General features: G+C 42.3%; 2 protein-coding genes across 2 annotated transcripts in view; one reads left to right on the forward strand and one right to left on the reverse strand.

Moving 5' to 3' along the window:
* Positions 1-24,842, forward strand: part of LOC308092362 (voltage-dependent calcium channel subunit alpha-2/delta-4-like) — a gene marked incomplete at its 5' end in the record, with an annotated part of 128,620 nt that overhangs the window by 54,970 nt on the left and 48,808 nt on the right. The window contains 3 exon segments of the mRNA XM_080438213.1: positions 2,058-2,150; positions 2,530-2,651; positions 4,578-4,646. Of these exon segments, the coding sequence (XP_080294339.1) occupies positions 2,058-2,150; positions 2,530-2,651; positions 4,578-4,646 (284 nt within the window).
* The window catches only part of LOC308092498 (leucine-rich repeat-containing protein 52-like), a 33,303-nt gene continuing 16,361 nt past the window's right edge, over positions 7,901-24,842 (reverse strand). Inside the window, exons 2-4 of the mRNA XM_080438422.1 lie at positions 13,739-13,872; positions 11,260-11,967; positions 7,901-8,729 (exon numbers count right to left, since the gene is read on the reverse strand). Coding sequence (XP_080294548.1) covers positions 8,167-8,729; positions 11,260-11,967; positions 13,739-13,784 — 1,317 coding nt within the window. The 5' untranslated portion in view covers positions 13,785-13,872 and the 3' untranslated portion in view covers positions 7,901-8,166. The remainder of the gene's footprint in view (positions 8,730-11,259; positions 11,968-13,738; positions 13,873-24,842) is intronic.

The following is a 24,842-nucleotide window of genomic DNA, read 5'->3' on the forward strand; positions in this document are numbered from 1 at the left end:
AAGAGGTGTAGGAAGTCTGACGCGGGCTTCCGACCCTCTTCGCCGTTTGCTATCAAATATGGCAACATGAAATTGCATAGACACCAATTGAAACTGTTTTTTTAATAACAATTTCACAACAACAATATTCTTTCAAGAAAGTAGTCCCCGTGACTGCTGAGCTGAGCAGTATTTGCACACTGCTGAGCAAATGAATGGAAGGTACTGAGCATAGCGGTATTTGCCTCAGTTTTAAAGTGAATTGTAAAACCTCGCACATCACAGGCCGAAAAGGAGCGCTCCTCTTACCTTGCCACATGAAAAACGTTAACGGTAATATACATCCATGGAACGGCACGGTGAATATTGTAAATAAAGACGTATGCCCAGTGATACTGATACATGCTGTCCTACGTGTGTGTGTGTGTGTGTGTGTGTGTGTGTGTGTGTGTGTGTGTGTGTGTGTGTTTATCGAGCATTTTACCACGGGACTCAGCCGTAGAATGCTCACTTTAGCACATCTCTTTGCATTCACCTCACGCTCACCTCACACAGCTCACCTCACGCTGCTAAAGCTAACATTAGTGTGTCATTGCTGCTTCGTCCACACACTGGCTAAACATAGCTGCAGATTGCACAGGGAAGCCATGCTGTTTTTATTTGCCTTTCATCCAGGGAGAGCGTTTTGCTGGACATGACACAGATTCTCTCTTTTTTTCACAGAAACACTGTGGTTCAAAAAATATTCAGGCATTTATTATAACACACATTCACATCAGGGGTCTCGCCCAGCCAGTGCCGACACAGTCTTCATACCGTCGAGCAGTTCCACTGGAGCAGTTGGAGGTTAACCCTTTAAGACCGGGAAAGCATCTGTCATTTTAGATTAGTTAACCACTTTATCTTATACTTTGGCTATTCAAAAATAGCAGATATACAAGCTCATAGCGCGGCACTCGGTGCCGCGCTATGAGCTTGTAGATCTGCTATTTTTGAAAGATCGTGAAATATGTGCACATTTTTAAATATATATATATTTTTCAAAGCGAACATTTGTAACTCAAATCTTTGCTTCTGGAGGATTCTACCAATGTTTTCTAAATCCTAACAATTAAAAATAAAAAAACATGTTGCTATAATCAGTGGTTCTCAAACTGTTTCTTGTCAAGGACCCCCACAATTATATGTATTTGGTCGCGGACCCCCCCATCTCAAATTGTTTTGTTCCTGGGACCCCCACTAAGAAGCAAAGATTTGAGTTAAAAATGTTCGCTTAAAGAAAATATATATATTCAAAGATTTGCACAAATGTTCACGATTTTTCAAAATAGCGCTGCGCTATGAGCTTGTAGATCTGCTATTTTTTAATAGCCAAAGTATGAGATAATGGTTAGAGTGGTTAAAATGCTTTCCCGGTCTTAATGGGTTAAGTGGCTCGTTCAAGAACACCTTGCCGGGAGCCAAACGGAACGAGGGGAGCGTATTATTCATTATTTCATCCTTTACCTGCCCTGATTTCCTGGACTAGAGTCCAGAGATTTAAACTGGCAACGTTCCAGTCAAAAGCGTGTAGATCAGTACACATACTCGGAGACCAATCTATGATGTCAGTACTAAGCCTGTGCGTGGGGGGGGGGGGGGGGGGGGGGGGTGGCCTGGTGGCTCCATGTTAATGCACAGACCATACAGTAATGCTCTATGCGAGTTTGAGTTTGAACCCTGACTCCTATCTTATCGCGCCATGTCTCTCCCCTCTCCCTCTCTCTCTCTCTCTCCCTCTCTCTCTGTCTCTCACTCTCTGCCCTTGGTTTCCTGTCTGGAGAATAAAGCATAAAAATACTGCGGGGGAAAAACCCTACAAGAAACAAAATAAGCACTCTGCTTTCACCTGCTGGGGAAGAGATAATGCAGACAGTATCCTAGATTATCTGAGCTAATCTGCTTTGTTGTCACCATTTTCATCATGTTATCTCTCTGCGTGTGTGTGCGCGCGTGTGTGTGTGTGTGTGTGTGTGTGTGTGTGTGTGTGTGTGTGTGTGTGTGTGTGTGTGTGTGTGTGTGTCTGTGCGTGTGTGCAGGGTGGAAGCTGGGCTGGAGACAGCCTTCCTTGGCACTCGTTCTGGCCTTATGAGGATAACCAGATATACTGGTAAAGAGTCAAGAGTGGCCAAGTAAGTCTCACATGGACGGAGAGCCATGTTAATTGATTGTCATCTTTGTGCTTCTTCTTTTTGCTCACATGTACTTTGTTTGTTACGTGGGTTCTGTTTTGTTTTGTTCTGTTTGTTTCTCTTCGCTTTGAAACACACATAGCAGTAGCTAAAATCATGCCAGGTTAATACAAATACACTTTAGATTTGCTCTCCTGACGATCTAAAAATACATTGAAAACAACAAGGATAGGGTGTGGGGCATACTCCCTGGGAAGTGTTTCCCGCTTAGCCCCAGAAATGCCCCCTCCCTCACCTCCAGCTCGAATGCCATCTAGACAAAATCTTGTACGTTTAATGCACCCGGCAAATAATGTTCTTATTCTGTCCTTGATAACAGGAAGTTCCTGACTCCTGCTGACAAGGACAACCTGTTCACCGTGGATCACTTTCCGCTGTGGTACCGCTTGGCAGTGGAAAATCCCCCTGGCAAATTCTACTATTACTCCGTCAACGACAAAGGTTCGCTCATTGACTTAACCTCGTTGTCCTTATTCTTACGGCAACACATCGTGATCCTTGACGATCACCCCAGCAACAGTGTCTGTCTGAGCATTATGCCTCTGAACCTTGTATGTATGTTTGTATGCTCCTATTAGGTCCTTTGTAACGCTAGAAGGAATGATGCTATTTTGTTGTATTGCTGATCGTGTCCAGTTAGCAATTGAGTTAATGCACCTCTCCTTATATGCATTGCGACACTCTCACTCTCTCTAATCTTAAACTGACACGTAATGCTAATAAATATAAATTCATGGTTTTGAGATCCAAAGAACATAGATTAGGCCTACTGTAATAAGCATAGCTCTACTGTCAAGTCAAATATCAAAAGAGTTACAGAATACTAAGTACTGTATCTTGGCATCTGGCTCGATTACAAATGTACTTTTAAATACCACAAAGAACCGTGTTGGGAAATTAATGGGAAAAGATATGGCCTCTTTAATACAGAAATAAAACCAGCGTTCCTTTGATTTGGACGAAGAGAATTGCTGAAGCTACTTTCCTACACTCAGGCACTTAGACTCCATTTGGCACTCGGCTCTAAGGTTTATTACTGGTGATAGAGCTACAATACTCAGTCATTACTGTATCCTATATGATGAGGTTGGCTGGTCTTCTCTGGCTGAGAGACGCGATAGTCATCGTTATCTGTAAATCTATAAAGCCAATTACCATCATATATCACATCTACTGTATGTTACATTGGGACCTTGGTCCGTTTTTAACTCGCTCCAGTGACTGGCTGGTTCTGCAGGTAGCCTACCTCCTGCCAGGTCTGATCTTAGAATGTCTGCTTTCAGTATTTGTGCATCAAAGCAGAGGCTTCATTTCAGGCTTTCAAAAAAGTGTCCACTTCAGCCCTATTTAAAAAATAGCAAAAATAACTATCTACTAGCTTGTAGATCGTCACCCTTTTCACCCATTTTCAACATATCTTCATAATAAATTGTCCTTTGTTCACCATATTCATCATAAGATGGCACCATTTCTGTCTACTCACTTTGTGTCTCAGAGGAGGGCTGTGGACAGTTCAGAACCAGTGACATTATCGGTAGGCAGGTTTGGTCATTTCAAACAAGATTTCAACATTTTTTTATTATTATTTTCTTGTTAATGCAAGAGCAATGTCTTCTGTTTCTATGCTCTTCATTAATAAAACATTAAACTAAAATAAAAGGTTGAAATCTTGTTTGAAATATTCAAACCTGCCTCCCGATGATGACACTGGTAGGCAGGTTTCTGAACCGTTCACAGCCCTCTTGGACCAAATGGACAGAAATGGTGCCGTCTTAAGATGAGCATTAGCGAGGACCAATTATATGAATAATATAATTACCACAAAATACATTGTGGTAATAGGAGCATAGCATACATACAAGGTTCAGAGTCATTTACCTGTAATACTTTTACAGGTAAAAGTCTGGTATTGCCAGTACAAAAGTATTGGCATCAAAATATACTTAAAGTATCAAAAGTAAAAGTACTCCTTACGTAGAATGTCCCGTTTCACAAGTTTTCAAACAGCCAAAGTATAAAATAATAATGTACATGAAGTCTATAAAGTAACTAGTAACTAGTCAAATAATTGTAGTGGAGTAAAAGTACAATATTTGACTCTGAGATGTAGTGGCGTAGAAGTAAAAGTACTGAAAAGTGGAAATACTACAGTAAAGTAAAAAATACCTCAAAATGTTACTTTAGCACAGTACTAAATGTACTTAGTTACTTTACACCACTGGTGTCACATGTCATACATAGATGGATGGATGGATGGATTTAATTGGCAAAAGCATCTTTTTTTTTTGTCAGATCTGAAATGGTTTTATTTGGCATGATGTCATAGTAACATATTGTTTCATGTCTTGTTTCATGTCTCTTTGACAGGGGTGAAATATGTGATCGCCACAACTTCTGTGACAGTTTCATCTGGCGATCAGACGGCCATCGCTGGAGGTAAGTTGCATTAGCCTGGCATGGCCAGACTAATATCACTGTGTAGATATTAGTCTGGAATCTCTGAGTGGAATATGCATTTCCAAGGGGCGAAAAAAGAAAAAAAGACTGGTGATAAACCCACCCCATATTTGCATACTGGGCCCTGATTGGTGCACCACAACTTCGGGGGCAGGGACATCCAATCACAACCGAGCGGGGCCAGACCAAATCTGCAGAGAGCTATTTACTTTATTTCACTGGCAGATTTGTCTGGTTTCCAGGCTACAGTTACATACCGTTTCTGTTGGAACAGAAACGTTATTCTGTGTCTTTCTGTTTCTGATTCTGTTTCCTTTTGTTTCTCCATAAATGAATGCTATTGGTCATCCTTTAACCACTTAAGCCCTCTTGTATACTTTGTCATACCACAGTGTCACACACCAGTAGTCGATCAACAAGCTAACAATGCGTCGCAATGTGACACATTGTGAGCTTGTCGATTTTGTGGGCTATTTTTGCTGTCTTGAAACATTTGGAAAATTCATGAAAGGCATATCTGCCTATAATGACATGCCCAAAATAGGGATGCCAAGTTGAAAGTGGTTAAATCTGTCAGTGGGTTTTATAAATATTTAACCAATGAAAAGTATTAACACGAGCCTATGAATAAATCACAACCAAATTGGATCCATTGAAACACAAGTTCCATTTACCATTTCCTGAAAAGTAAAGGTTTTGCTGTGTTTATGCATGAGGCATATGGTTTAGTGGATTTGCACGTACATACACGCACGCAAAGGTTACGAGAAAGGGTGAAATGTCTCGCGTTTGATTCTGACCTCAAACGTATTGATTTGTATCTCTTGCTGGCAGTACTCTAGTGTCTGATTGATTTCCTTATCCGAACAAGGCTAATTGGGAATTATGTGCTGGCAGGCTTTATAATCTTACAATTACGCCTGTATATTTTAGTGTTACAAAGACTGATAAAACTGTGTTTTTTAGATAAATAAAGTTTATTATTTTCAGCATGGGTAACAGTCCTTAATTAAAATTTCAAACCCTCATTGTCTTGGACAAACTGACAACTTTCCTTGTGCTTAACCCAGAAAATATGAACAAACAAAATCAAATACATTTAGGAGGAGACAGAGGACACGTCCATTATAGCAAGCGAATACACGTGTGAAGTGTGAACCCATTTAGACCTGGAAAGTGGAAGTGTCATTTTAGGTCATAGCTTTATATATAGCAACATAGGTTTTTCAGAAAACTGTTAGGATTTAGAAGGCATTTCGTTGTCGTCGTCTCCTAACTTGTTGTGTTTTTTTTTCGTAAACGAACGCCCTACTTGATCATACTACAGCGTCACACAAAAGTACCGCTTGTAGATCTGCTACTTTTGCTACTTTTTTGTTTTCTGTTTTCTTTTTTACCCCACGATTTTGTAACCAATTTTTTCACCCAGTGCCAATTGCCTAAGCTTGGGCGCTACTCTCCCTCTGCCAGCCTGGGGAGAGCTCCGAACTGAGCTTCCTTCAATGCATGAGGAGTGAGCAGGCCGCTTCTTATCACCTGACAGATGGGAGTTTCCTCGGTAGGACGTAGTGTGTGGAAGGAACACGTTATTCCAAACAGTTCCTTTCCCCTCCATCAGGCGCCCCGGCTGACCAGGGGGAGGCAGTAGAAATCAGGACTACTGCATATTTTTTTGTGAGGGTACCTACCCTAGGGGACACAGGGAGAACATGCAAACTCCACACAGAAAGGCCCTTTTTACTTTTGCTAATTTTGAATTTGAACCCTTATAAGTAACAGCTTTGGACATATGAGGTTTCCACTTGACAGACGATCTGTATAATCAGCATCAGGTCTAAATGGGTTAAATACAAATGCTGCTTTTTGAGGTTGACGCAATTGCAATTTTTGTTGTGCTTGCACAACAACAGTAAAAGTTCTTGACTCTAAAAAATTGTGCGCGCTCACCCTGTTTTTTTAATGTAGTTTGCAGCAGCAGCAACAATCTCACTACACTGTTAGGCTGGGAACATGAAGGTTGGGCTATCTTTAATATTCACTATCCGTCATTGATGAAGTATAGTATGTCCTGACCTACAGTGTTCTATAGAAGCTAATTAGCCCCAAGCTTAGTGTATGGCTGATGGCCTCTAGGTGCCAGTAGTGTTCTTGTTTTTTTTTGTTTCAGTTCGCCTTCACAACCCCAGCTTATAGAGCAGCAACTCCCTGACATGACTCACATCTTTTCAAAGTGGTTGTTTCATCAAATAAATGATTCAGCATCTCCGCAGGTCTAACACACACGCAACGTACACAACTATGATACACAGGGTTCGACAAAAAAAACACAAAACAAACAAACTTCTTAACCTCTTAAGCCGTACTTATTTGTACACCAAATAGAGAAGATAATAGTCAATCTACAAGGTCACAATACATCAATGCCTTGTAGAGCTTGTAGATTTACTATTTTCACTATTTTTTAAAAACATTTTCTTGACAGTCTTGACAAATGTTTGACACATTTGCCCCAAAATAGGGATGCCAGGGTTAATGTGAACTTTCTTTGTTAAATTGTGATATTATCAAACATAACTTATCAAACATATCAGACAGGCTACATTTCCCAAAAAGAAATGCATCTATTTAATTGTGTCTGACCAGGAGAAGGGATAAAACATGATCCCCACTGGACATTTAAAAAAAATTATGAGTGACCAACAGGGGGGATATCAAAAGCAGAGGCTTTGAGGATTTCCCCGCCATCCATCCTGCCCAGCAAATCGAACCCTGATCATACGTTCTCTACTATTTGGTTTCGTTCTTCTAACTGAGCTACTCTTAGAACTAGGAATGTTAATGCAAAGAAAAGGCTGATCAAATACAGAAAACATTGTAATGCAAGGTGGATATTAGGTAAAAGTTCACAATACATAAAACAGATACGACGGTACTGTAGCTTTGTGCTTTTACAGGCTCTCCAACACAAAGAACAAAAAAAACAACTTTGATCAGAGGTACCGCACCGCAACCGATGAAAGTAGAGACAAGCAGTCAAACAGAGGTGAATATGAGCTTCAGAGGCGTGAGGAAGCTGTCAGAGACACACAGCTCTGTGCAGCGTAGCAGGGAATACCAATCCACACCAAGCATCCACACCTTTCAGTAGACGAGCTACACACATCCTTGTTGTTTGTTGCTGAATTTAGTCCGGTCCATACGCGGTAAATCAGTTCCCCATCTAAAGTCTTGTCACCACACATAGAGTGAGATAGGTATACCGTAGGTATGTTCTGTATTCTTGCCTCCATACAATTCCTCGTCCCCCATAATAGCACGAATAAGATGAGAAGGCCTTCCCTGAAGCAGCTTGCAGTCAAAGGAAGGGAGACCTTTGTGTTATTCCCACGGGAGGAGGGCAAAATTCAGTTTCATCCAGCGGGATGGCTGCTCAGATGGTCACAATGATTCGCATCCTGAAAGTGAACGTCGTAAATCAGAAAGTGACCCCGAGTTCCTCTCAGAAGCTGCTTATCCTGTAGCTGTGGTCCATGCCGCTCGCCTGCATGGTCGGCGACTCGTCCGGCGAGATCAGCGACGACACCACGCCGTCCTCCACGTCCGTCTCGCCCTCCTCGGCCTCCGTCTCCGTCGCCCCGCCGGCGTCGTCGACCAGCCGCTGGCCGCGGCTCTTGATCTCCCGCTGGTAGCGGGCCATGAGCGAGGCGTAGATGCAGCCGTAGGTGGCGGCCACCACCATCATCACGCACACCGTGCCGCACACCACGCCCGCCACGATCTGCGTGCCGGCCGCCCGCCGCACGCTGGCGGGCCGGTAGCGCTGGCGCACGCAGTCCTCGCCGCTGGCGGTGATGCGGCCGGCCGGGCAGGGCGGCGCTCTGCCGCCGCCGCCGCCGTTGTTGTTGTTGTAGCCGCCAGAGGAGGCGGGGTCTCCTCCTCCTCCCTCTCTGACCCCCTGCTGGATCTGCAGGCAGTAGTTGAACATCTCTGCCGGAACGCTGCGGATGTCCCTGCCCTTCAGGTCCCTGGGGAGACTGCACTGCACCGCATCCACACGTCCCTCTGGAAACATAATACACAGAGAGAGGGGGGAGGGGGGGGGGAGACAGAGAGAGACAAGGATGGAGAGATACAGAGAGAGACAGAGACACGGATAGAGATAGAGAGAGGATAGAGAGATATAGAGAAAGAGAGATGAGGATAGAGAGAGAGAGAGATACAAGGATAGAGAGATACAGAGAGAGACAGAGACAGAGATAGAGAGATACAAGGATAGAGATATACAGAGAGAGACAGAGACAGAGATAGAGAGATACAAGGATAGAGATATACAGAGAGAGACAGAGACAGAGATAGAGAGATACAAGGATAGAGATATACAGAGAGAGACAGAGACAGAGATAGAGAGATACAAGGATAGAGAGATACAGAGAGAGACAGAGACAGAGATAGAGAGATACAAGGATAGAGATATACAGAGAGAGACAGAGACAGAGATAGAGAGATACAAGGATAGAGAGATACAGAGAGAGACAGAGACAGAGATAGAGAGATACAAGGATAGAGATATACAGAGAGAGACAGAGACAGAGATAGAGAGATACAAGGATAGAGATATACAGAGAGAGACAGAGACAGAGATAGAGAGATACAAGGATAGAGAGATACAAGGATAGAGAGATACAGAGAGAGACAGAGATAGAGAGATACAAGGATAGAGAGATACAGAGAGAGACAGAGATAGAGAGATACAAGGATAGAGAGAGACAGAGACAGAGATAGAGAGATACAAGGATAGAGAGATACAAGAATAGAGAGAGACAAGGATGGAGAGATACAGAGACACGGAGAGAGAGAGAGAGAGAGAGAGAGAGAGAGAGAGAGAGAGAGATAGAGAGATACAAGGATAGAGAGATACAGAGAGAGATACAAGGATAGAGAGATACAAGGATAGAGAGATACAGAGAGAGACAGAGACAGAGATAGAGAGATACAAGGATAGAGAGATACAGAGAGAGACAGAGACAGAGATAGAGAGATACAAGGATAGAGAGATACAGAGAGAGACAGAGACAAGGATAGAGAGATACAAGGATAGAGAGATACAGAGAGAGATACAAGGATAGAGAGATACAAGGATAGAGAGATACAGAGAGAGACAGAGACAGAGATAGAGAGATACAAGGATAGAGATATACAAGGATAGAGAGATACAGAGAGAGATACAGAGAGAGATACAAGGATAGAGAGATACCGAGAGAGACAGAGACAGAGATAGAGAGATACAAGAATAGAGAGATACAGAGAGAGACAGAGACAGAGATAGAGAGATACAGAGAGAGATACAAGGATAGAGAGATACAAGGATAGAGAGATACAGAGAGAGACAGAGACAGAGATAGAGAGATACAAGGATAGAGATATACAGAGAGAGACAGAGATAGAGAGATACAAGGATAGAGAGATACAAGGATAGAGAGATACAGAGAGAGACAGAGATAGAGAGATACAAGGATAGAGAGAGACAGAGACAGAGATAGAGAGATACAAGGATAGAGAGATACAAGAATAGAGAGAGACAAGGATGGAGAGATACAGAGACACGGAGAGAGAGAGAGAGAGAGAGAGAGAGAGAGAGAGAGAGAGAGAGAGAGAGAGAGAGAGAGAGAGAGAGAGAGAGAGAGAGAGAGAGAGAGAGAGAGAGAGAGAGATACAGAGAGAGATACAAGGATAGAGAGATACAAGGATAGAGAGATACAGAGAGAGACAGAGACAGAGATAGAGAGATACAAGGATAGAGAGATACAGAGAGAGACAGAGACAGAGATAGAGAGATACAAGGATAGAGAGAGACAGAGAGAGACAGAGACAAGGATAGAGAGATACAAGGATAGAGAGATACAGAGAGAGATACAAGGATAGAGAGATACAAGGATAGAGAGATACAGAGAGAGACAGAGACAGAGATAGAGAGATACAAGGATAGAGAGATACAGAGAGAGACAGAGACAGAGATAGAGAGATACAAGGATAGAGAGATACAGAGAGAGACATAGACAGAGATAGATAGATACAAGGATAGAGAGATACAGAGAGAGACATAGACAGAGATAGAGAGATACAAGGATAGAGAGATACAGAGAGAGACATAGATAGAGAGATACAAGGATAGAGAGATACAGAGAGAGACAGAGACAAGGATAGAGATATACAGTAGAGAGACGGGGACAAAGATAGAGATATACAGTAGAGACAGAGCGAGAAAGATGGAGAGATACAGTAGAGAGAGGAGGGAGTATAGAGGATAGAGATACAGTAGAGTGAGTGAAAAGTATGGTGATACAGGAGAGAGAGAGAGTGAGAGGGAGAGAGAACGAGTGCTTATAAATGCTTGTGTTCAGCAAGTCTAGAAATACTGCAGAACTGAGATTAATTGGCTTGATTAGACAGCTATAGACTTAAAGTACAAAATCATTCATTCCGCTACAGTCATAAACCACAGCAAGTCGATTAACGGCCTATCAATTCTCACACATTTGAGATTTCAAAAGAGCCCAGCGTGGCAGCGTAACGGCAACGGGCCCCCGCTCACCCCTATAAATCATCCACTCCATCCAGTGCTTAAAGTCCCTCAACTTGCAGTCGCACACCCACGGGTTGCCGGCCAGCCGGAGCTCCTGGAGCCCCAACAGGGGCTCGAACGTCACTCTGTCCAAGGCCCGGAGCTTGTTCCCGGCCAGAGAGAGCCAGACCAGGCCCTGGAGCGAGTCCAGCAGGCCTTTGGGGAGCCACAGCAGGCCGTTCTCGGACAGGTCCAGCGAGCGCAGCAGGATCAGCCCTCGGAACAGGTCCTTGCTCAGACCCCGCTGAGCGGTGCTCCCGTTGCTCCCTTGACTGCCGTTCGAGCCCTGGAGGACACCCCCCTCGCCGGTACCGGTCGGCTCGAAGGCCGGGAGGCGGCTGCCCAGAAGGTTGCGGGACAGGTTGAGCGAGCGCAGGCCGCAGATGCCCGAGAAGGCGGCGGGCTGCAGGTTCCACAGGCGGTTCTGCGAGAGGTCCAGGAGGTCCAGGCCGCCGAGCTCGGACAGCTCCCCCGCGCCCAGCGAGGAGAGGTTGTTCCGGGGCAAACGGAGGGCCCGGGTGTCGCGGGGCAGCAGCGGCAGGATGGGGGCGAGGGAGAGCAGGCCCAGGGCGGAGCAGTCGCTGGTGTTTCCGCGGCAGGTGCAGACCCCGGGACAGCCGTGGACCGTCCCCAGGAGACCCACGAGGATCAGCAGCACGCTGGACAGCACCGCACACACTGAGATGGAAGAGAGAGAGAGAGAGAACCACTGTATACTTAATTTGTATAGGAATTTGCCTTGGTGATAGTCCAAGCACATACTTTTTCATATTATAGCTTATAGTAATACCTTTTATTAACTCTTTGACTGCCAGAAATAAAGCATTGTTTGCTAAGCCACTGCCAGCGATTTACAGTATGAGTGTTTTCACTAACCTTTGAAAAATCATAGAATATTTATGTCCAGTATGATCGATCCCCCGATCGCTTTAAAAGACGTATCTGAGTCTCATAGAATCGGGGGGGGGGGGGAAGTGTGCCGTCGCGATCATCCATTCTATAGTTATTGGCAGTTGAATGTAGATTGTTTTGTCAGAAAGCAGAGAAAAAGCTTTTTTTCCAAATCCATTAACTCTTTCAGTGCCAAGAGTATTTTCATAAAGTACTCCCAAACTGCCAGGAATTTGCGTTTTTTTTAATTTTTAAATTTTGTAATTTTTCATTCAAATAAATGATCTGATTGGGGTTTTAAACCCATAATACAGTTCTACCAGTAGAGAGCAACAAATCGACACATTGATGATCTCGCTGGCTCACTCGCCCCCTCCCAAACAGGCTCACGTCATATCCGGTCAGAACCGGATGTTGACATTTTCGATAATCGTTGATCGGGCTAAATTACGATGCGATACACGACTACGATGACTGATCGTCACCCAGACCAAAGAGAGTAGACGTGGACCTCTCCGTTCGCTTTTTATACCGTGTGAAAAAAACGTGACTTTCCCTATTCTGGCCGAAAATCACCGGAGAAAAACAACGTGACCCGGAAATGAATTTTTTTTTTTACATCCGGCTCCGGGTGAGTCTGATGTAGTCAGGAAGCGAAAGTGATCATGAAAAATATACAGAATAGCGCGACCACAGTCAAAAGTAAAAACTCGGGATTTCTCGTGCTGGCACTGAGGGTACTCGGGAAAAACTCGGGATATGTCGGGGCGTGGCACTGAGAGAGTTAACATGGAAGTGAATGTGTTATTTTTTTGCGATCACGTGATTTGCTGCTTCTTTGCTTCACTGGGAGTCAAATGGTGACTCGTAGGTTAGCAAACAGCGCCATCTAGCATAAAATTACTAAAAACACAAAATCTCGTCATTCTTGTCATTGGCAGTCTGAGCCTTCGCAAAATATGACGAGAAATCTCATCATTGGCAGTCAAAGAGTTAACAAGGAAGTGTGTCTAGTGTGTCTCTGCTTGACTAAAGTTAGCAACTTTTTATGCAATCTGGGAAACCATTCGGTAAAAACCGGGGGCACCATCTCCTTTTTTGTGTAGTAACAGGAACTCAGTTTGTCTCCTCCCCTTCCTTAGTCTAGTTCCTCCCGGGTGCTTCTGTGTTTATTCTTACTAGCAACAACACTACATCTATAGGGCAGTGGTGCTGGAAGCTGAAAGAGATCACTTTTTATGTGAATCTCTGCATTTAAATGATCACTAACTATTAGTGGAAGTGAGAATATACGTATTTCTCAAATGGTAAAATACCTCTAGACCTCACATGATGTCGGACATGTTCGTGTATGGCTGCACTCTGCATTTGTCGTTTAGTAAACGCTCTTCAGGGTTCAGTGGTTCTTGTTCAAGCGCGCTATTACTGTAGGCTGCGACTGGGGTCGGACCATTCCTGTCATGGCTGGCTCGCTCTATAGCCTATATAGATCCATCAGGCTGGCCCCAGATCAGAGACAATAATGAATGGCGTGTCATCTAAAAGGTGTTTCACTCACCCAGACTCTCCAGCTGGCTCCCCCGAGGCCTGTCCAAGTACCACATGTCTCCGATCCCACCTTAGACTATGGTTCCGGCATCTGGCTCTCAGTCACTGCCCAGTTTATGTCTCACAGAAGTTACAGAGGTTGCCCTTTAGAAATATAAGAGAGAGAGAGAGAGAGTGAGGAAAGGGGATGGGGGTTAAAGGAATAGTTCACAGATTTTTTTCCCCAGTTCATCCCATGGAGACTTGAATTCGTGGATATTTTTTTGTTTTTGTCGCATTCCTAAGCCAATAATTTGATGACCAGCGGACCGGTAGGAGACACAAAGGAGACACTTTGTGTCCCCTACTAGAACTGCTGCCGGTCATCAAATTATGGATACCAAAAAAGTATCCATGAATTCAAGTCTCCATGGGGTGGCTAATCAATAGGAAAAAAAGGCATTTTGTGGGTGAACTATCTCTTTTTAAGGAAATAAATTCATTATTTTCCCATGTACAATAAACGTAATACTTTTCTTTAGTAGTATTGATGCTGGGGTGTAAATAAAAGTGTAATAACAGCACAATGCATACTGACCCACATACATGGTACAGGGACATACTTGTGTATGTTGCAAAGACATACGCAGTAGACACACTAGACACATACATGCGTACTGTATGACTATAAATACACTTTCAGCGTGAAATCCCCTGGCTGCATGCAGCACTCAGACAGTATAATTGAGAGGTATGCAGGAAGACGCTGTTTCACTGTGGCATTATAACGGGTGTTGATTAGGGCATTCAAAAGAGAGAGGCTAGACAAGTTGACATGCCTTTCATGCAAAGCAGAGAGCAGTGTTTTCCATTTGTTCACTGTAAGACACAACACATATTAGTCACAGGCTCTGGTAGATTTCATTGCATTGGTATTGCAGGTTTGCAATCCGAGCGATTCCTTTGCATTCAGCCAATTGGATTATTTTTCCTCTTTGCTTCCTTAGAAGCGGTGGTGGAAAGTAACTAAGTACATTTACTCAACTACTGTACTTAAGTAGAATTTTTAGGTATTATCTACTTTACCGGAGTATTTCCAATTTTCTATAATTTCACTTTTACTCCACTACACCTCAAAGGCAAATATTGTACTTTTACTTCACTATGATTATTTGAAAACATTAGTTACTAGTTACTTTGTAGATTTTGATTATTTTTATGAAACCACTTCAGACCTATATACTTTGCCAATTTGAAAATGGCCGATCTACAAGCTCACAACGTGTCACTTTGCGATGCGTTGTGAGCTTGTAGATCTGCTATTTTCAAAGGATTTTTACATATTTTTTACATTTGAAAACTTGTGAAATGGGACCTTCTGCATAATGAGTACTTTTACCGTTGGTATTTAAAGTATACTTTGATGCCAATACTTTTGTACTTTTACTCAAGTGAATTTTTAATACCGGACTTCTACTTGTCACAGACTATTTCTACATTGCGGTATTGATACTTAAGTAAGAAGTATGAGTACTTTTTTTCCCACCCCTGCAGAGAAGTGTGTTGAGCTACAGAATGTGACAGCGATCGTTTCACTGAGAACTAGCACACACACGGAGGAACAATAAAGTCTTAAATAAACTTTTAGCCATGCGAGAGAGAGAGAGAGCGCCTCTTATCCTTTCCTTTACATATCGCCGCTGAGGGGTACAAACTGTGTACGTCCAAAACCATTACTTTTCAGGAAATGGGGGAAAAAGAACCTGATGTGTTCCAATGGATCCAATGCATTATTTAAGTCACAGGCTCTTGTTAAAACTTTTATTTGGTTAAATATTTATAAAAACCCACAGACAGATTGAGCAACTTTGAACCCATGGTGTCCCTATTTTAGAGCGATTATAGTTAGAAAAATGTGTCCAAAATGTTCAAGATCTTTCAAAAGTATTGCAAAACTAGCCAATCTACCGTACGATCTCACAGTGCGTCGTGTTTTTGGCAGTGGTGGGAAAAGTACTCAAATGTTTTACTTAAGTAAAAGTATCAATAATGCAATGTAGAAGTACTCTGTTACAAGTAAAAGTCCGGAATTCAAAATTTACTTGACAGAAATGTTTTTCAAAAGTATTGCGAAACTGGCCAATCTTACAGTACAATCTCACAATGCTTCGTGTTTTTGGCGACACTGTCATGTGAGTATAGACAGTATAAAATAGGGCATTCAATTATGGAGGGGGGGATGGAGATACGAGGTTTCTGTCCAACAGCCACGATGCAATCATGAAAGAATATTATGTATGGATTAATCCTTTTCAAGCCTCTCTTCTGCGTACATCTCAAGAGGTTTTCAGAATTTGAGAGAGAGTAGGCGTGTGTGTGTGTGTGTGTGTGTGTGTGTGTGTGTGTGTGTGTGTGTGTGTGTGTGTGTGTGTGTGTGTGTGTGTGTGTGTGTGTGTGTGTGTGTGTGTGTGTGTGTGTGTGTGTGTGTGTGTGAGAGATATGCGTGACGGAGGGGTAGAATGGGAAGAAAAGAAAGAAATGAAAGAAACATCACTTAATCATCCTGTTGGCACCATACAGAGCCACAGTCGAGAGCTAGCTGCCTCAAGGTTCTTTTTTTGTTCCTCTGCACAAAGATGTTTGTCAGACCATCCATGTGGATGCCAACACAGCGCTGTGTCCTCACAAACTCATGCGTCAACGAGGCCAACGTTTCTGAAGAACCGGCGTCACGCGTGATGTAACACTACCGTTGTATTCAGTGTTGCCAGATTTTGCGAGGAAAAACAAGCAACCAGGACGTCGATGGGTCACACGTTAAACCTTTATCTGCTATTTTCCCCCAAAATATTGGGGTGAAAAAGTGCAAAATATGGAATATTTTTGTAAACATTCTTATCTGGTACTGGGTCCCTGGAATAAATTATTTTCAGATGGGGGTCTGCGGACAAATGCACACGGTATTAATTTGGGCGTCCTTGACATGAAAATGGTTGAGAACAACCATTTAGATAAAGGGCAACTCTACAGAAAAACAAGCCCAAAGTCGCCTATAATAAGCAGACATGGCAACAGTGGTTGCATCATGCGTTGGGTTGCTGCCGCACCCGGGAGCCATACTGTTGTACTGATATTCAGTTGGCTTACTAAATGTGTCCTCGATCCCAATCTCCCTCTCAAAACAACTCAATTATATATAGACAATATATCCAGCCACTGGATTTCACATCACAACACTTCTGTGGCATAAGGTTTCTTATTTCCCTGAGTCACTGATACGCAAGCCAGCATTCATGCAGTTCGCACCATTGTAATGCCTCCAAGCGTCTCTGAAAGGGGGAAAAAAGTACCTTCCCCCTCAAAAAACGGAAGGCATCATAGATAATGGCAGCTTTTAATAATAATAATAATAATAATACATCAGACTTATATAGCGCTTTTCTAGTACCCAAAGTCGCTTTACAAAACAGCTTTAAAACAATTTTATTAGGAGAAAAGAAAACATTGAAAAGGCTAAAAACAAAACAAACAAACAACAAAAGGCTAAGACTTAGAGGAAGAAAGTGAGGTTTGGTTTAGGCAGGGAAAGCGAGTCTAAAGAGGTGGGTTTTGAGGGAGGCTTTGAACACGGCAAGAGTGGGGGCGGCTTTGATGTGAGGTGGGAGTGGGTTCCAAAGGGTGGGGGCCGCAATTTTTTTTTTTTGGGGAAGTCCAGGAGGTTTGCGTCCCCCAGACCTGAGGGAGCGGGAGGGTGCGTGGCGCTTACGCCAAAATGACTGAAATTATTATTTCACAAACATGATAAACTTTCTTAGGCAGTCTGATGCAATTATTGTTTGTCTACATAACAATGTTACAGAAACCAGCCTGCTCTCAGAGAGAGTTCAGTCCCCAACACTATACTGTACCATGGATGCAGTGGCGGAGGGTCTGGGGATACTGGGGGTCTGGGGATACTGGGGGTCTGGGGAGGCTAGGGGTCTGGGGAGGCTAGTGAAATGCAGGTTCCGATGACAGTGCAGCAGTGACAACAATGTAGCCTTATCAGTAACGGAATTAGAGGCTATAAAAATGGAGCTAAAAAAAAGAGAAATGGAGCAAAAAAAAAAAGAGAAAGATGGACCAGGCAATCTCTGAACTGTCCAAATTAGGTGCATATTTATTTGACAAGACACAGAGGCCAACCAGGTGCTCACAGGAGATAAAAACGGGTGTATGGTGCTTCTAGGATCAGCGGGACATGTAAACTTTAAAAAAGAAGAAGAGATCCGAGCACTCAAACAATGTGGAGTACAGGAAGTAAAGTTAAAACAAAATGTATTCTATAAAAAATGGCAACATGTTTGGACCGCTTACGGTCTTCATCAGAGTGAGAACTGCATATTTCGTTTGGCTTCATCATCCGCCTGTTGCAACTCCAGATGAGCCTGATGTTACAGTTATTAATCCACACTACTAACGTTACGTTACCTTCGTCTGGGTCAGGGAGACACATTAACAGGTAATAATAATAATGATAATAATACATTTATAACTTAAAATAATATACATTTTTGGAAATCACAAAGTGGGGTTTAAAACCAAATGGCACAAAAATAGCAAAAGCAGGGCAAAAGCAACAAACAAAAAAGTATTCAGCAACGAAAGAAAAAGCTTTGTTAAAAAGGTATGTTTTGAGTACATTTTTTAAAGCATCGGTAGATTGTGGGGCTCTCAAGCAGTGTTGATTTTGTCGACTAAAACTATGACAAAAAAAATTGTCAACTAACGAAAACAAAATAAAAACTAAGCAATAATGACTAAAACTAAGACTAAATACATTGACAATTTTGTCAACAAATAAAAACGAGACCAAAATGTCAGGGAAGGACTAGTGGAGAAGAGATCCAGTAGAATTAAAAGACAAGTCATTTTATGCTTGGTTGCGCTCAGGTGTTGCACTCTGAAAATAGCAGATCTACAAGCTCACAACGCGCCGCAACAGATCTACAAGCTCACGCGCCCACGCGTTGTGAGCTTGTAGATCGGCTATTTTCAGCATGCAACCATGTGTAAAATCAGCCATTACGACGCCATCAGGGCACCGCTAAAATACATTTTAGTCGACTAAATCGACTGTACATTTAGTCATAATCTTATGTTACTTGGTCGACTAAAACTAGACTTACAGTAAAACATTTCAGATGACTTAAATATGACTAAAACTAATTGCAATTTTATTCAAAAGACTATGACTAAAATTAAATCAAAATATGCTGTCAAAATCAACACTGCTCTCAAGTGGTCGGGGAGGGCATTCCACAGACGTGGAGCAGAAAGCCAGCGAGGTCACACTGCAGTGCCGTTACTGTCACTGTCTGCATTGTTAGTACAATTAAAGTTCAATATAACCTCCTAGCCTACTTACTGTATATCGTGCCCAAATAGTGGTGAGTAGTAGGAATCGAATCGGTTCGGTTCGGGTGGGAACCGTTCGTGCGCTCTGCCTCCCGGCCCGTCTTTGAACTTGTTCCGCCACTACATGGACAGTAAGATGGATGACCAAAGACAGAGCTATATGCTTCAGTTTCACTTGCTGTCTGTCTACTGTAATCTCATACCTACTATCTAATAGTAGGTAATCTAATCTAATATCTACACCCGGCATGAGATCACCACCTAATCTGGCGCAATGCCAGCGTGATGTCACAGCATGACGTCACGTCTCTAGTCATATTCAGTGGTGGAAAAAAATACTCTTTTACTTAAGTAAAAGTATCAATACTGCCATGTAAAAATACTCTGTTTTAAGTCAAAGTCCGGAATTCCAAATTTACTTGAGTAAAAGTGCAAAAGTAGTGGTATCAAAATGCACTTAAAGTACCAAAATTAGAAAGTACTCATTTTGCACAATGTCCCATTTCACAAGTTTTCAAATGTATAAAATATGTAAAAATCTTTTGAAAATAGCAGATCTACAAGCAGCTTGTAAATCGGCTATTTTCAAATGGCCGAAAATGTATTACGGGCTGAAGTGAGTAATGTATGTTTTGTAATAATAATCAAAATCTACAAAGTAAATAGTAACTAAAGTTTTCAAATAACTGTAGTGGAGTAAAAGTACAATATTTGTCTCTGAGATATAGTGGAGTAGAAGTAAAAGTACTGAATATTAAGCTAAGAAGAATAACCAGATAAGCAATTATATGTCTACAGTATATTCAAGAAGTAGATAAGCAACTATATATCTAACTTCAAGAAGAAGAAGCAGGCAGACAGAACTCTATATTGAACTAGAGAAATAGCGATAGTAGCGTGTTATATCCGATGCACTGAAGCCACATTGTTGTGGTGGAAGATGTACTCAGATATTTTACTTAAGTAAAAGTAGCAATACCGCAATATAAAAATACTCTGTTCCAAGTAAAAGGCCTGTGTTCAAAATGTTACTTGAGTAAAAGTACAAAAGTATTGGCATCAAAATATACTTAGAGTACCAAAAGTAAAAGTACTAAAATGTTCGAAAATAGCAGATCTACAAGCTCATAATGCATCACATTGTGACACATTGTGAGCTTGTAGATCTGCTATTTTCGAATAGCCAGTATAAAATAGGCCTAAAGTGGTTAATGTATGTTTTATAATATAATAATGTATATCTGCAAAGTAACTAGTAACTAAAGGTTTCAAATAATTGTAGTGGAGTAAAAAGTACAATATTTGCCTCTGAGATGTGGCGGGATCTCAGAGGCAGTCCCACTGTTGTAGAGTAATATGCTGAATTGCTCATATAGTTCATCAGTGACAGTAACTTTTGTATGAATATTGTTCATGTTTGTGGAGTAATTTTTTCAGTATAACCCTCGATTCATAGTGTTAATTTAAAATGAGTAGAAGTAAAAGTATTGAAAATTGGAAATATTCCAGTAAAGTAAAAAATACCTCAAAATTGTACTTAAGTACAGTACTTGAGTAAATGTACTTAGTTACTTTATACAACTGGTTGCTGTCATAGCTAGAGTTGTGGGTTTGGTGGTAGTTCAGTTGGACTGTGACTGATTGTAATCAGTCTGACATGCTTGGACAAGTATGACCATGAATTATTCAGGATTATTACACGGCTTGGTTGAATGCTCGATTCTGATTGGTCAATCACTGAATTCAGTCGGTGTGTTATTTCTGGATAATGATGACCGCTAGACTGAGCTCAATAACAGACCGCTGTCTAATCAAAGGCTCAGAGCACCTGGCTCCGCCGCTTGATTTTATGCTGTATTAAAAATGTGTAAGTTCAGTCAGATAACTCACGAATAGATTGAACCAATATTATAGACCGATTATATATTGAACAAATAGAATGAGAATACAAGTGTGGATGTAATATTTTATCTTGCCGTTCAGGCTCTGCTATATTTTTCTCCCTGCTCAGCACAATTTAGACAACCATCATTAACCATTAACTCTTTCACTGCCAAGAGTATTTTCATAAAGTACTCCCCCAGTGCCAGCAATTTGCGTGTTTTTTAATTTTGTAATTTTTCATTCAAATAAATTATCTGATTGGGTTTTTAAACCCATACGACAGTTCTACCAGTAGAGAGCAGCAAATCGACACATTGATCGCCTCGCTGACTCGCTCGCCCCCTCCCAAACAGGCTTACGTCACATCCGGTCATTAACCGGATGTGGCTTTTTCGACAATCGCTGATCGGGCTAAATTACGATGTGATACACGACTACGATGACTGTTAGTCACCCAGACCAAAGAGAATAGAAGTAGACCTCTCCGTTTTTTATACCGTGTGAAAAACCGTGACTTTCCCTATTCTGGCCAAAAATGACCGCGGGAAAAAAATGAGAACCGGAAACGGAATCTGCGTCATGAAACCGGAACCCAATGAGTCTGAAGGAATCAGAAAGCGAAAGTGATCATGAAAAATAAACAGAATAGCGCTACCACAGTAAAAAGTAAAAACTCGGGATTTCTCGTTCTGGCAGGGAGGGTATTCAGAGAAAACTCGGGATAACTCGGGGCTTGGCACTGAGAGAGTTAAGAGCAGGGAGATAGATATATAATAACAACCCCCCCATGGGGAACAGAACCAATAGCAGAGCCCACTGGTGGTGCTGGGGTGGTGGTGGGAGCAAACGCCGCATGACAACAACCATAACACACAAGCGGAAGGAACGCAAACTTTAGGTGAGCTTAAATAACCCGCCCGATTGGACAGCTGATTGCCACGTCATTGAATAACGTGTCTGACGGTCTTGCATGACGCTGTATACAGGCACATATTAATGAGCATACATGTAACCTCTCGAGTGTATGCTGCCTGAACCAACTCGCAGGCTACGTATTTTTGACGATCATACAAATAATTGCGATTAACGGTTTAATTGTGTTTGACGTTGAACATTGGAACACATGAAGAAGCCTTTTAGGCTTCATAATCAAAACATTGCACAGGGCAGATATGACAAATAACTGAAATATACAAAGAAATTAATGACATATTTAATAATTTGTATACATGTAAAAATAGCAGAAATAGCTGATCTACAAGCTTACAACGCGTCACAAAGTGGCGTGTTGTAAGCTTGTAGATCAGACGCGTTGTAAGCTTGTAGATCAGACGTGTATGTAATAATTGTGACAGGCCTATAAACTAACGCACAATGTCATGGCCAGGTTTCCCAAACGACTTTGAGCTCAGACGCAGCCTAGAAGCTGCGTGAGAGCCTCCACGCACCTGCGCAGTAGCAACCCCGCCACGATCTATCTTCATTAGTAGCAGCTGTGTGTGCTCTACGTGGTATCTAAACTGGCTTCAGGAGGCACCATCGTCGCAGGTTCTCATTACGTGTGTGCTAAAACTACATTCGCGAGACAGCATAGACGTAAAGACCTCCTGGACGAAGTCTACGTAAGGCCGACGTAAACTACGTAGGGCTGTCATACGCTACACTGCAGTTTAAACACCCTTTGCGAAAGTGAAATGGATCATAAAAATACCAGAGCCAACTGTCAGATGTCCTGAAGCAGTCCACTCCAAATACAACTTTTGAATAATATATTTATGAATGAAATTACAGTGGTGAGTTGACATCTGGAAGTTAAATAAAACACTAAAGTGTCCCCATTATGCAAGTAAATTAAATATACTTAAAATACCAAAAGGAATGCAAAATGTCCCATTTCCCAAAATTAATATGTATTAAAATCTTTTGAAAATAGCAAATCTACAAGCTTGTGAAGCGTTGTGAGCTTGTAGATCTGCTAGTTTCAAAAGATGTTTTAACCATTCATAAACATGGCGAGCGCAACAGCTGTCACTTTGTGAGAGGAACTGGGGACTTTCATCATAACGTTTAACTATAAAACTTCGAAATTAAGTAAACATGTTTAGCTCAGCATCATTTATATACCTTTAGTTAACTTGGCATATGCTTAATATTTTTATCAGACGATCGGATCATCCGTGAGAGTACAATTTGTAAACTTCGGGTTCATGCATATAGAGGACGAAGCCCTGGTTCAGAGCGTTAGTGAACTACAGCCACACATGTCCGTAAAGCGTCCGTCAAGTTGCCGTACGGACGCCGGAGGTCCCATCCACTCCCATGTTAAAAAAAAAAACGGAACGGTACTTCCGGTTTTAAACTTAACATGGGAGTGGATGGGACTTCCGGCGACCGTACGGAAACTTGACGGACGCTTTACGGATGTGTGGCTGTACCCACTAACGCTCTGAATCAGGGCTAGAAGCAGCGCAGCTGCCCGCGTTGTGTGTGTGTGTGTGTGTGTGTGTGTGTGTGTGTGTGAGTGTGTGTATATACATATATATATATATATATATATATAAATTAAATGTGTGTGTGTGTGTGTGTGTGTGTGTGTGTGTGTGTGTGTGTGTGTGTGTGTGTGTGTGTGTGTGTGTGTGTGTGTGTGTGTGTGTGTGTGTGTGTGTGTGTGTGTGTGTGTGTGTGTGTGTGTGTGTGTGTGGTCGGTCGGTCTTTTCATGGATCTATTTCGCTACGATCGGTGTTACTACCGCCCCAGGGCGCTAGTAACAAACTGCTTCGTAGGACAGCACTGCAGGGCTACGCCTCTCGCAGAAGTAGGAGGAGAGTAGGATACGCCATTCTGTCTCCCAAATGTAGTTTTAGCAGAAACGTAACGCCGTGGACGTGTGAAGCGATTGCACGTTGGGCAGAACCAGCTGCTACTAATGAGGGTAGAGCGTTGGTTTCGCCGGGTCCCAGGCTCTTACGCAGGCTGCGTAGGCAGCGCATGAGCTGAAATCTACGTGGCTGCTATGGTACTGCGCAGATTGTGTGGACGCACGTTAGACCCGTCGTACAACCTGCGCAGGATCTCAACGCAGCATCTCTACGAATCTCGTTGGGAAACGCGGCCATTCATTCACAGCTAAACATTGCTCTCAAGTGAGAAATAGACAATGCAGTAACCAAGAATGTATTCTATATGTTGTTTTCCGAGGCGATTTCATTACATTCAAGGGAATACTTAGTTTTGTTGTTACTTTTGGGTGAATTTATTAATGTAATTATCAAGTTGCCATGTAATAAGCGTTATAATTGACGCCGAGACGGTCATTGAAATAAACCCTTTCTGGGTGATTAAATCCCTCCACTTCGTGTCTGGATTTAATCATCCTGGCGGCCGGTATATTTCTCAACAATGACCGGCTCGCCATGAATTATCCCTTGTGTAATTGATTTACTATTTTTGCCACGTCCTTGCCATATCCTGACTTGCCTTTATCGAATGTGATGGTTTGTTTCTGCTGGGCTCGGGTTTAACCCATTAAGACCAGGAAAGCATCTGTCATTTTAACCATTATCTTATACTTTGGCAATTCAGAAATTGCAGATCTACAAGCTTGTAGATCTGCAATTTCTTTGAAAAATCATGGACATTTTTGCAAATCTTTGAATATTTTGTTTTTAAAGTGAACATTTGTAATCTTTGCTTCTGGGGAACAGGTTTTTGAAAAAACTATGTATTTGGCCGCGGACCCCCATCTCAAAATATGTTGTTTCAGGGACCCCCAGAAGCAAAGATTTGAGATTTAAATGTTTTTAAAATATATATATATTCAAAGATTTGCACACATTTTCATGATTTTTCAAAA

Source organism: Gymnoscopelus braueri (assembly GCF_963280865.1).
Source record: "Gymnoscopelus braueri genome assembly, chromosome: 9".
NCBI classification, from domain to species: domain Eukaryota; kingdom Metazoa; phylum Chordata; class Actinopteri; order Myctophiformes; family Myctophidae; genus Gymnoscopelus; species Gymnoscopelus braueri.